This window comes from Brachyistius frenatus, unplaced genomic scaffold, assembly GCF_029030835.1.
Source record: "Brachyistius frenatus isolate BFR_SWC_R1_liver_20210118 unplaced genomic scaffold, ASM2903083v1 Contig_202, whole genome shotgun sequence".
NCBI classification, from domain to species: Eukaryota; Metazoa; Chordata; class Actinopteri; family Embiotocidae; genus Brachyistius; species Brachyistius frenatus.
This window is the reverse complement of record NW_027210801.1, coordinates 320,643-334,196: the sequence shown is the minus strand read 5'-3', so window position 1 is coordinate 334,196 and position 13,554 is coordinate 320,643. Positions and strand designations below refer to the sequence as shown.

At 42.3% G+C, this 13,554-nt stretch overlaps 1 protein-coding gene across 1 annotated transcript in view; it reads left to right on the top strand.

Annotated features, from left to right (window-relative positions):
* The window catches only part of LOC138632972 (GDNF family receptor alpha-4-like), a 65,392-nt gene extending 52,230 nt beyond the window's left edge, over positions 1 to 13,162 (top strand). Inside the window, exon 8 of the mRNA XM_069718915.1 lies at positions 10,813 to 13,162. Within this exon, the coding sequence (XP_069575016.1) occupies positions 10,813 to 11,028 (216 nt within the window). The 3' untranslated portion in view covers positions 11,029 to 13,162. The remainder of the gene's footprint in view (positions 1 to 10,812) is intronic.
* Positions 13,163 to 13,554: the final 392 nt, after the last annotated feature.

Here is a 13,554-nt window from a genome sequence, read left to right as displayed (position 1 = left end):
TTGGCCTGCTAATGCTAATGTACTCCAATGGGACTTCCATTAAAAGTATTGGGCACAAAGGCCCTCTGGATCACCACATAGCATTCCAGGCAGTAACGCACATCAATGGCGCGCATCGCTATGAATGCCAGGCCAATAGAAACGGGCCATTATCTGGTTTAGTGTTTTATCATTTTCCATGTGACCAGCTATGGTGTTAAATTGGGTATTCCCAATGGCTTTTCAGCACCAGCAATTGGGTTTTTGCCTGACATGTCTGGGTGTCTCGACTTGACTTTATACAGCCTGTCTCTAACCAGTGAAAAATGTGCATCAGACTGTGTTGTGTCAGGCGCAGCAGGGAACCATCCATTTTTTTGTATATGCTCAAAGCTTAGAGTGTCATCACAACAATTGAGGTCAAGGCAGATGGCCGCCAACCTAGGTTCAGACAGAACCATGCTCATAGGAGCATGGTTCTGTCTGAGGTGTCTTACTGTTAAAGGGGAGTTTTTTCCAACTACAGCATTGTGGGATGGTGATACCAGACCGAAGCCTATATGCTGTCAGGCAGTCCCTCCATTAAGTGTTCCAACACTAGCAACTCTAGGAGCCTGAGGTGGCAGCAAAGCTTCCTACCTGCAGACATATCAAGGAATAATTGCAGATCACCTTGCACTGTCATTTCATGGAGTGCTTTACCTGACATTGAATTGGCTGTCAAAGGGTGAGCTGTGGCTGACTGTGAGTCTTATCTATTCCAGGTCGTTCCAGGTCTGTCTTTTTATCAGGCCTTGGTTTGCATCCAGGAACAGCCTGTTCACCTCGGCATGCTCTGGCTACATGGCCCGACCTCTCCCAGTATCTCGCCCCAAATTAAAAAGGCTGGGCTTGTTCTTGAGGGACCATGTCCATGTTGTACTCAGGAGCTGTTGGGCACCAGTATAGCACGACCACTGCTATCACCGTGGGCTCCCTATAGCACTTAAAGACATGAATAGGCACTTTTTCTCGAGTCACACGCTAAATACAACACACAAATGCATGTGCTCTGCGTCCACCTGGCTGTCAAGCACACGCTGGAAAGGAATGACCACCCATGGCCAGTCCTCTTGCTTTCTGCTGGCGTCTCCAGGAGACCGTGTGTGTGTGTGTGTGTGTGTGTGTGTGTGTGTGTGTGTGTGTGTGTGTGTGTGTGTGTGTGTGTGTGTGTGTGTGTGTGTGTGTGTGTGTGTGTGTGTGTGTGTGTGTGTGTGTGAACCATCTGTCCAAGCACACTAATGTTTACATATGCGGGAAGAGAGAGAGAGAATAATCAGTAAAACACCAAGCACCTGTGCTAATTACTTCCCCTCCTGGCACTGTACTTCAAACCATTCCCACCATCGTCCTCCTATGGCTGACACACAAATCATGTCTGCTACCAAAGAGGACTTTATTAGGAATACTTTTATGACTGCTGTTTTATTCTTGCAATTTGCCAGTCACTCAATCCGGAGGCAGCAGCGCAAGGTATGAAATCACGCTGCTACAATTCAGGAGCTTCAATTAATGTTCAAATCAAAGATTAGGAAAAAGTTAGGTTCGAGTGACTTTGACTCTGGCATGAGTGTTGGCAAATCGGCTGGTTTGAGAATTTCAAAAAATTGCTAATCTCCTAGATTTTTACCACAACACTCGAATGGTGAAAAAACATAAAAAACAATAATGGAAGGGAGAGTTTTGTTGAGCTTATGCAGCCTTCTAAAGATTGGAAAATCATAGCCTGGTCGGATGTTTGCTGGTGGGGAAGGTCATTTGTCACACGCTGGCCCACTTGAAATCAATTAGTCATTGTTTGTTGTGCAACAGCCTATCAGAGCTTTGTTGCTGACCATGGGCATCCCTTTGTGGACACAGTTTTCCATCTTCCAATGGCAAGATCCAGAATGATAATGCATGATGTCACTAAGACAAATCCATCTCAAACTGTTTTAATGAAAGTAGCAGTGAGTTCGGAGCACTTTAGGGGACTTCCCCAGGTCTGAATCCAAGGGAACACCATATTTTTGTAAAAAAAAAAAAAAAAAAGATCACCATCCAATACATTCTTTAAGGAGCTTTAAAAAAAACTAAAGCACGAGACTCAGCAGTGGTTACACCAGTGTCCAGATACTAAATTTTGATCACCTGCCGGGAGAAGATGAAATACTGACTATCTAAAGCCCCACTAATTGCCAACAAAGGCATTTGGTTAAAACTAGCTAGAAGTAATTTTGAACCGAGGAAGCATTATCTGAACAAACTTTACAAATAGCTGGTGCAACACAAACCACAATACCTACATAATCAAGATGCTAAAAGTCAAGTGCTCCTTCAATACCTAATCAATACACTTTCCTGCTGATTGTTGTTCATCGGGGCAGTGAGGGGATCAGGATCAGAACTAAACTACAAGTAAACAAAAGTTCAAACTGTCCTGACTGTGTCCATTTAATTTATCTCTCCAACCAATCAAGGTTCGCAAAGTCTGTGGCACACAGACAAGTCTTGGCCCTGAAGTGTTTTGATTTCAGTCCTGTTGGATCATGTCTCAATGTGCCAGCCCAGTAATGTGCAGACAGTAATGCATACACAGTGAAACACTGAAATGTGGTGAGGGTACATATATTTTGAGCGTCACAGCTCCTGGCTGCTCCTGACAGACTGTTAAATGTGGTCCAATCCAATCGTGGTCCTGGCTATTGTAACCCTGGCCAGACCACAATCTGCCATGGCTGTGGCTCCTTGGTTTACAGCATGCCTCACTGATAGAGATAATCTGGGCCAGCAGACAAGAGGGGATTCCAGCTCTCTCTCTTGCTCGGTTGCCCGCCCCCACTTGCTCACTCTCTCATCCTCTCTGTGTCTGTCTGTGTCTCTCTCCTAGTGAGTGGATTAGATGAGGTGCTAGTTGAAAGCAGTGCATCAGTCAGGCTTCATTAGTATGAATTTATTCATGCCCATATGTCTACCCCCTCTTTCTCCTTCTTCCCCTAAATCCCCTTCTTACTTCCTTCCTTTCCTTTCTTCAATTCCTCTACCCTTCTTTGTATTTTTTGACTTATTCACTCTTGTCTTTCTTTTCTCAGTTCATTCCATGACACATCCTCAAGCCTTCACTTTACCCTACCACAATCCATACCTGCTCCACATCTCTTCATCCAACTGTCACTCAGCTGCTTGTTTTGTTTCTCTGAGGAGCTTTTGCTTGTTTAGCTAAAGTGATTTTGCCAGAATTTGAAAGGTTTCACTTCAAAAAGCTGAGTATCGGCTCCTGCAGCTAAAAAAAAAAAAAAAAAAAAAAAAAAAAAAAAAAAAGTTCAAATTTAAAAGCACAAATGACTGCTCTTTGTTTTAAATGTTACATTTCCACAGAGGATGCAATCAAATGTGTAGTGATGTGGAATTTTAATGCCATTTTGAAAGCCAATAGCCTGTTCATTTTTTTTTCACTTTTTTGACAGTTATCCACACTAACAGAACATTTATTTATTTATTTATTGAACACAAATTAAGATGCATTGAAATGCATAATGCATAATAATACATAATGAATTTTTTTTTTTTTTTTTTTTTACTTATAATGTCTTTTGAATACAATGTACAACCCTATTTCGACATGGTGTTATTATGTGCATTGTATCTAGATACATTATCTCCACAATGTTGCGTGATAATGGGTCTAAGCATTAACACCTTTTAATAAGCCTTCTCATTCTTGATTATGATTTGATCTCAACATTCTAGTAGAGAATAGAGATGCACTGGTTAGCCATGATGTGAATGATCCAGCCCCCTAACCCCCAGGCTATTTCTTTAACCTTCACAGTCAGTCACATCTTTATAAGTGTGAGGTAAAAATTAACCACTGGGCACTATGGATAAGAGACACTTGAAACTATTTTGAAATACAGTAAGTCTCCTTATCCACAAGGCAAGAGTGAGGTCTAAAAAAACAAAGCAAAAATTATTAACTCCACCTAATCAAAGCCTAATTCAAAATAAATTAGAAAGCAAAAAACAACCTTTAGCAATAAGTCAGTCGCACTGATGTGATTGAATTTGTTAAAAAAAAAAATTCTCAATTGCAACTCTGCCAAGTTTGATGCAACACAAATAAAGCCGGCAGCTTCTTCATTAAATGTGCCAAGCTCCTTTGAAAAAATGGCAGCAGGTTGCATTTTACGTATACAGCCATGTCTCTTAGGGTGCCACCGTGAAGGAAAGGGTTGAGATTAGGGAAATGTGTTCAGTGTTCATATGGCTATACTTTTAAGGTAAGGGGATTTTCACCATCGTTGTTGTATAATTAAACACATGGTTAAGGATATGGTTGTGGTCATGGTTTCCCATTGCACAGTGTGAAATAGGAATTAACAGCAGTCTCCTGTCTAATGGTTTATTGACATAGAAAGTGTTTCAGCTGTATCTTTCAGCCGTCCATTTCATGGACATATAAATCAAAAAAATATGCTGCTATTTTGATCAACCTTAGTTGCACTATACAAGGGCCAATCAAAAAGTTCTAAGACTGCTCCTGTTGTGTGTGAACAGAGCACACCACCGTGACATGTACAGAGCAGGGCAAAGCCTTTGTGCGTATGAAATCACATCCCTAACTTCCCCAACCCTCTAGCCTCCATCCCAAACAGGAAGACCACAGAATACATAGAGTATTTCAAAATTTGAGTTTACTAGATACAACACAACCTGTCAAGTATGTACTGCCCCAGGTCACTTTGACCTTGACCGATTAAAGAGCATACTCAAAATATTCAAAAGCTTCTTTTGTTTTTAAAGATAAGGTTTGATAATTAATTAAAAAATGTCACTGAACTTGCAAGCCTCAGATTCTCAGGGACGCAGTTCCAAAACTGAGGGGCCCTGACTGCAAATGCCTGGTCACTAGTAGTCTTGAGCCAGGACTAACGGACAGCCAGCAGAACCCTTCCTGAGAATCTGAGGCTTTGCTCAGGCTCGTATAGTAGCAGCAAATCTAAAAATGAAGCTGGGAGCCAAACCATAAAGTACACATTTTAAAATCAATTCAAAAACTTACTGATAACCAGTGAAGAGCGGCTAAAACAAGGCTGATGGGATATTGTCTTCTGGTGTTAGTTAGAAGCTGAGCAGCTGCATTCAGCTGTAGCCGGGAGATCATTCTATGGCACGGGTGTCCAAACTTTTTTTCACTGAGGGCCAAATACAGAAAAATATACGAAAAGGCTAGGTCACTATGAAAGTTAACAAAATCAATCAAATGTAGGTAAATTATGCTTGATAATTGAATATACTTAAATAAAAAAACAGCCTACATCACAACTTTACATTAACGGGTTTTCATAAAAATAGAACAAGGGGATGGGTATATTTAAGTTAGTTATACAAATACGTTATTGGGGTTGTTAACACATCAACTAACGTTTGTTAGAAAATGTTATCAACTTTAATTGGCTGAATTTATTAAGTAATTGGGCTTTTCAACACATGAATACTGTGTAATATATTGTTTAACTCATAAGGGAGTCGAGAACAGCTTGATTTCTTTCTCAATGACAGAAAAGTCTCAGAAGCGCTGACTGAATTCTGTCATAAGAGATGTGATCACAGACACATATTTCCCCCTTTTAGCAGAAAGGTTGGTCTTTGGAAAAGCACATTTGATTTCGGACAACGTGGGGAAGTGCGCAGCATTGAAGTTGCGTAGTTGTGTCTCAGAGAGCTGAAGCTTCACACATGCATGTTAACAGCCTCGCCTCCACTCTCCCGCCTTGGTGCACCATTGAGGCCGTTCCTTTGTGCTTGCCTGTCATCGCTGGAGCCCCGTCCGTTGTAACTCCACACATCTTATCCCATTTAAGTTCCATTTCATCAATTGCATCTGACATAGCTTCAAAAATGTCCTTACCCATTGTTGTGCCCTTTGGACTCCTAAGATCAAGCAGCTCCTCCGTAATGCAAAAGTTAACTCCCCGCCAAAAATGTTACAGCTGCGTCTATGGCGTCTGTGCTCTCACCATATGCAATCGAATAGAAATCAAGTAAGAAGTACAATACAGTCAAGTGCAAATTTCATGTGTGGGCCATATTCCATTATATTTTTAGAATTTGCTGCAGGCCAATTCAAAATGGACCACAGGCTGCAGTTGGCCCGCAGGCCGCAGTTTGGACACCCCTGCTCTATGGCTTAGCCCCGCATACAGTGAGTTACAATAATGTAAACGAGATGGATTGAAAGTACCGATGACCCTTTTCAAAATTGACTGGGAGAGGAAAGACATGGTTTTTTAAAATGTTCCTCAGCTGACAAAACATGATTTAACTACATTTGAAATATATTTATCAAATGAAAGGTCACCGTCAAATATGACACAGAAGTTTTTGGCTGCAGGTTTGATGGTTGGTGTGAGGGACCCAGGATGTTGTTCCAAAACAGAAATTGACTTTGAGGGACTGAATAAGATTAGTTTTGATTCAGTTTCTTTTCGTTGGGAAAGGTTTTAGGACACTCAGGATTTCATTTTCCACTAGAGGCTGGGGAAAGATGATGAAAATGATCAAAAATATTTATAATGAAAAGCAGAGGGCCAAGGATGGGGTCTTGGGGAATACCACAGGTCAGAGGGGCCACAGCAGACATGGCAATATCCATCACTACAAAGAAAGTCCTGTCTCATGAATATGATCTAAACCACTCCAGAGCAGTGTCCCTGATGCCTACCCACTTTTCAAGCAGGATAATGTGATCTACAGTATAAAATGCAGAGCTCAAATTGAGGAGAATTAAAATTGTACAATTCCTAGCATCAGCTGTAAATAAAAGGTAATTTGTCACTTTGATGGAGAGCTCTTTCAGTGCCATGATTGTTCATGGAAACCTAACTAAAATCTTTCTAAAATATAATGTTTATTCATAAAAGAGGTCAACTCAAGTCTGAGCAATCTTCTCTGAAACCTTCAATGAAAAATTATATTTAGAAATGGGTCTGAAACTGAAAGAATGTTGTTCAAATCCATAGCAAAAGGGGAACCAAGAGGGCAGAATACATGTATGTTAAAAACCCCTAAAATCTAAACTGTTAAACCAAGGCATAATAAAAGCTAAAAGCTCAGAGAATTCAGTTTGATTTTTGTGGTCTGCAGATTAAGTAGTGGGGCCTTGCCATTTATCATAAAACCAAGACTTTCCAATGAGAAAAAACATGTCCATGTGGGTAAGGGGAACATTTTAAATTTATTATGTGAATCACAGCCAGCCCACCTCCATGACCTGAAATTCTGAGCTAATTAAAGTAATTAACATTACCTACCAATTACCAGAAGGGCCTGCTTCATTTAGTGCAACGGTTCCTTGGACTATACCATGTGTCAGTGAGCATGAATACATCCAGATGCTTAGATGTTATACAATTTTTGCAAAACAAAATGAGTTGTTTGCCAGCGATCTAACATTTAACAGCCCAAAGACTACTGAGTTTGAGGATGGAGATGTAACAGGACTGGTCAAGGAAGCATGAGATGAGGCAGTAATGTTGACAGCGAATAGATTACTAACATTAACAGTGTGTCTGCGTTTGCAGCATTGGACCCTGTTACTCAGAACAATAAGAATAACAGCAGGAGATACATGATTGCAACACCTTTGGAGGCTATTTTTAATGTTTGTGTAAAGCATGTTGTTTACTTGGGTGTGAACAATCAGAGCAAATCAAAGTTTTGAACGTATGTAAACTATTAAAGTTTCACAGCAAGGAGTCTAGGGGGGAAGAGGAGGCTGGTCTCCAAACCATGCCGGCAGAGATAAAGTATAGGAAAAGAGAAAACAATGCTGCGTTTCAGCACCGGCAATGTTTGTGCAATGAAGTTGCATTTTTTTCCTTTAATGATTCAGTTCCTACTTGAGCAGAAACATCACCAGCATGAGCAACAATGGTACTCACAGTGGAATATTTTTTAATGACAGTCAACAGTTTCCCATCGATGTCAGCCAGGTGAGCTCCAGGAAAACATTTGACAGCCACCTAGTTGGAGCGGACTGATACATACCTCACCATGGACGTTTGAAGGGACTAATGCAAGACAACAACGCAGCCATAGGCGGAGGTGAAACAGGGGGAATATGCTGCCTGGCAGTGGCCGTTGCAGCTACCAACAGGTCTGTTTCTGCTTCAGGGACAGAGCCAGATGGCAGCTATGGATGGTCAATCTTGGGAGGATTGTCTTCTGTTGGCTCTGGGTAGTTGAGACCTCCAGACTGTCTGACCACAGCCAAAATACTCCACCAAAGGGTGGCTCCTGACTGTCAATTGATCCTAGCCTTCATGGCCATGATCACCACTGCAAACACCTCTAGGGTAGACGCCACGTGGTTCAACACCTCTGTCCTCACACCTATCAACAAATGTATGATCTAACAGGTATGGGAGCCTGAGTGTGCTGTGTCATGGAGACCACAGACGACAACAGGCCAAGTTCGGTCAGTTTCTCTTTCTCAACTGCCAAACCATGAGCACCATCCCGGAAACAGACATGCCCAAATGGTCCTTTCTGCCTGATCCAAGGCTGTGGGCAGATACAGAACCTCAAGCTCCAGGAAGGTCATGGGATGACCACAATTCCCTTACTATGTTGTGGACCTGCAGGACAGAACGTTGTGCGCAACGTCACTGACATTGATGATTGCAAGGAAGTAGCCCTGTAACCATTGTGGTGGCTAATAAACATATCTTGTGAGAGTAGTGGCTTCTTTCTTCGGTATTTGTGTGTCCACCACATTTCAGCACAGGGGATCCCTGCCTTACTGTGCCAGAGACATAGAATGGGCCACAGTGATGTCGGGGTGGTGCTGCGAGAGACCAGGTGCCTGGCTTGGGCTAGCAGCAGAGCATGTTGCCACTTTATTATTCCAATGTTGCATAAATACATCATTAGCTGATAGCTCAGCTATGTGGCTACAGCCTTACACTCATAAGGAATGACAAAATGTGTGGTTTGAGCAGCGCAGCTAACCTATGTAGCTGTGTGTTAGTGTTGAGCGTTGGAGCAGGAATGCAGCTCTATTGAGAGGATGTACACATCAGCATGATGCTCTTTATTGACAACCATTGACCTTAATATTTCACCTGCCTGAGATGGGAGCTTGGATAGGGCTAACAGAGCTTGGTATCGCAACGCCGGCGAGGCTGAAAGAAGGAGATTCCGTTGCGGCCGGTACTCTGCCACAGGAGTCATTATCACACTGGTGGTGTAGGAACTGTTGGTGCTGCCGCTACTGCTGAGGAGGTGGCTGTTGAGAGCAAAGATGGGGAGCCAGTTTCTCCAATGCCATCTACAGCCTGTGAATCATTAGCGCAATGTCCTTGCAGAAGAGTGAATTAAGGGAGGGGGGTATCTTTATCAGCTGGGTTCACTCGGTTTCCTTCAGCCAGAAGTGCCTGTGCAGAGCCTAGAATGGTACATCAACTATGTGGTATTACTAACAAAGCTCCTGAGACATGCGGGGGAAAGCTGGTGCTGATCACCTGGCCACAGCTCCTCCTGGGGAAGCGGGACACAAGCACCACAGAAATCGGCCTCGGGCTTGTGGCTCCAATCGAGGGAGAAGAAGCAAGTCTCTTGTGGGCCGGTGGAGACAAAGTGTGGGTGCTGCAGACGAGATCTTCGATATTGCAGAGTGACTGAACTTAACCTATCTCCAGGGTTGCTAGGGGAAAAGGGAGACGGACAACAGGATTTCCGGGGCTTTATAGCTGCCTGCATTGCAAAGCAGGGCTATGTCATGATTAGTCGGTGATATACAAAAGATCTGTCTCACTGTGCTAAGGCGAAGCCTCAAGGGGATTAACCAATAGCGAAGCCCATTAAATGGTGCAGCACTGATGAAGTCATTCTTCTTGTAAGAACGGTCGCCTGCTACAGTATGGTTAAAATTAGGGGAAGAGCATAATTAGGGTTGGAAAAAAGGGGTTCATTACATGACATCGCTGTAAGGCCTGGATCACACTGCCTGCCTAGCATGTGTGTTACCCTCTCATGTACTGCTCCGCTGTGGCTTGGTTGTGTGTGTGTATCCACACCGGCTGCATGTTACTGCATGTTACCAGCCTGTCAGCTGTGGTGCTGCGGCTGCAGGTCCCACCATTGAATCAATTAGTTTCTCTTTGACAATGGTCATCAGTATAGTATTTTTGAGGTCTGACAAGTGATGAGTTCTAACCAAAAAGCAGGCAAGTGTTTTTTGTTTACCCTGGTTCATAACAGGACACACAGGCACTCACGCAGAGAAAGAGAAGCAAAACAGAGAGGGAGGGAGAGAGAGAGCAGCGAAGAAAACCCGCCCCACACCTGATAAAGTATCGCCATGATATATTCAGAGCCTACACTGTTTTTTTTTTGCTATGATTGTGCAGTACAAATGTGATCACAGATTGTTTCCCTGTATATTTTAGCTGGGAACCATGAACGGCTGGCATGAAAAATAGGTGTCATTTTCTATTTTATAAATGACACACCGCACAAGCGAGGCGTGAGACGCAGGTGAGACACACATTCCAGCAGGCAGCGTGGCAGCTCTAATCCGTTAACATGGAAGGCGAAATGAAATGATGCCACACAGAAACATGTGACACACATGCCACACAGACAGTGTGTTCCAGGCCTAAGTGATGATGAAATCTGCTCTCCTGTATCAAACATGGACACGCAACAATGTTTTTCAGGACTGTACAATTTTAAAATATGTAAATTAAGAGATTCCTTCCAAAAAAAAGAAAGAGATTCCAACTTTCATTCATACTATCTTTTCCCTGACAGGTAGAGAGCGAGGAAGAGGAAGAACTGACCCAGAAAGAGGAGGAGAATGGTGATGAAGGCGACCAGTTTGATGTCATCCCGCTCTACTCAGAGAGGGCCACCGTCTCCAACCTTGGCTCTTCTGGGACTGGTGGAGCTGCATCTCTCACCACCGGCCCTACTAAACCCATACTACTGCTCCTTGCACTCCTATCTGCTACCTTTAGCTGGGGGTAGGATGGAGGATACAGAGAAGACACATGCACACACTCACATGTAATGGACCTGCCAACAATCCTGGACTGATTGCTGAAAAATTATAAGAAACAGTGAAGAAATGGACTTCACCTTTTGTCAGTAGCATCCCCTTATTCATGTCTTCTGTCCTTGCTTCTTTCTTGAAAATAGCCCCTTGTTCAGTATGGTCTGACTGGAGCTGCAGTGGGGTGTTGTTGTCCTGGGAGCACAGGAGCACTTAACAACCAATGAGCATAATATAGCTTTTCCTGTCATTGGTCCAGAAAAAACATGCTAGTTTAAGTGGCCTTTTATGTCATATTGAACAGACACTAACTGTAAGCAGCCGGCTTACATTTGCCTCAGTAATTATGAGTGGGAGATCTGAATTCCAGACTGCTATGATTTCTCCTAGTAGGCAAAAAGAAGTATGTCGGTGTCAACAGATGTGTCCAAAAATGGCTGCCACTGTGGCTAGCAGTCAAACGCAAACATAAGAAAACATTAAGATAAAATGTTATGCAACTCTGTAAAAAAGGAGTTATATAGCTTACAGCGCTCATATCTGGTTTCATTGCTGTATACAGTTGATTCCATGTTAAAAAAAAAAATAGCTAATATCAGCTACACGTTCATGTACAAATGTGCCTATAAGACTAAACTTAGGGTTAATGATGTTGAGATTTCAAAGTGTTGCAAGTTATGACAAAACAATTTCCTGTTGCTTTTTACAAATCCCATTACTATTGTTACCATGGCTACTTCTTTAAAGGGGTTAATTAAATACTATATATTGACTTTTTAACTAGCTGTCATTAGAAATTTAAACTGAAATTGAACACATTGGAGAAACAAAACGTGCAGAGTTTTGCATGTTAACAAACTCAAGTAATTATACAAGTACATCACTGAATGGACGAGCATTAATGATGCATATTGTTATTTATAACCTCCGAAATGTACCCGTGGCTACTTTTAATCGAAGGAAACAGTAAAATAAATGAACATCCAGCGAATCTGCTAACTCTGTTAACTATCTGCCATGAACAGCCACACACATTCACATCTACTCTCTAAAGCTCCTTCATTTTGTTGGTGGTAATTTCAAAAACTCGAGAGCAAAAACCGAAAAGTTGTTAAAGTAGATGATGACTCAGGAAACTATATGAAGTAATTATATTAGTGGTGTAAACTGGGTGTTCCTGTGCTTCAATGTGGATACCACACACATACAGAAATACCCCACAGCTGATGTCAGAACTTGTTGTTTTTTTTATTTTATATTTATTTTTTAATTTATTGATGGACCATGATTTGTCTTATTAGTTGTGAAATAGCCTACATGTCCATCGGTCATCCTAACAGCAACTAAACGGAAGGGAGGTTAACATACAACGCATGAGTCAAATTTCACCACAGTGATGAATAGAGCAATCCTCGTCTTTCTGCCTACTCTACAGCCATGGTGAATGATAAATTACATGCTTGTCTCTTATTGTTTGATGAACATCAATTGCCAAGTATGTGAAGTGTTTGTGCACACAATTGCAGGGATCAGGCAGAGATTGCAAAGAAAACTGGGCAAAGCTTTTTGTTATAATTTGAGTCTTGCACTTCAATGTTCCCACCCACATCAGCACATCCTCACATCCTGCACAACCATCCACGCACACACATTTACACATAAACTGCTTGCCACATTTTGAGCCGATGTAGCTTTTTCTTGCTTTATTGCTCTATCCCGGTCCCTAGCTCTCTCCACGGTGACTCAGGAGCAGGACCCGAGCTGCCACAGGCACTGATATGAATAAAGCTGTCCTAATAAAAGCTTCACACCAGAAACAATATGAAGTCTAAATCGGCAGAACAAATCAAATAGCTCCCCGGCAGGCAAAAAATCACACATTACTTCTGACACCGACACAGATAAAATGAAGAGAGTGGGAGAATAAGAAATGTATGGGGGAGAAATTAAGACAAAAAATAAGGCCAAGTCCCTGTGTGGTCTTTGTACGTTTGATGTTTTACTTCCTTTTAGTTCTGAGGCTGATAATCAGTCCCTGACAACATCTCTTTATCATCTGACAGGTTCCTGCGGGAGGAGTGTCTGTGTGTGTGAATGTGCGTTGAGGTTTGGGGGGGGGGGGGGGAATAGAAATAGTGTACTATAGCAAGAACAGAAAGGACCCTGGAGCACAAACATAGCAGAGAGTCGCCAGCTCTCAATTTTCTGTGTCTTATAAATCTATTGCTGACACTATTTTTTTTTTTTCCCTATTCCTTTCCTATTTCTGGAGAATGAGTAAAATTAACTTCCATTTGCCAGTGATGGTGGAGGGCAAAGAGACAGAGGAGGTAGTGGGGAGGGGAGATAAGGAAGGGAAGGCAAAGTGGAGAAAAAGAGGCAAAGGAAATACAGGGAAGCAGGAAAGTGAGGAGAATAGGAAACAAGGGACAGAAGAGAAAGGAATAAGTAAAGTAGATTGAGTGGGGGAAGAAAGGAAAGCAAGGGGGAAGAGAGGAGAA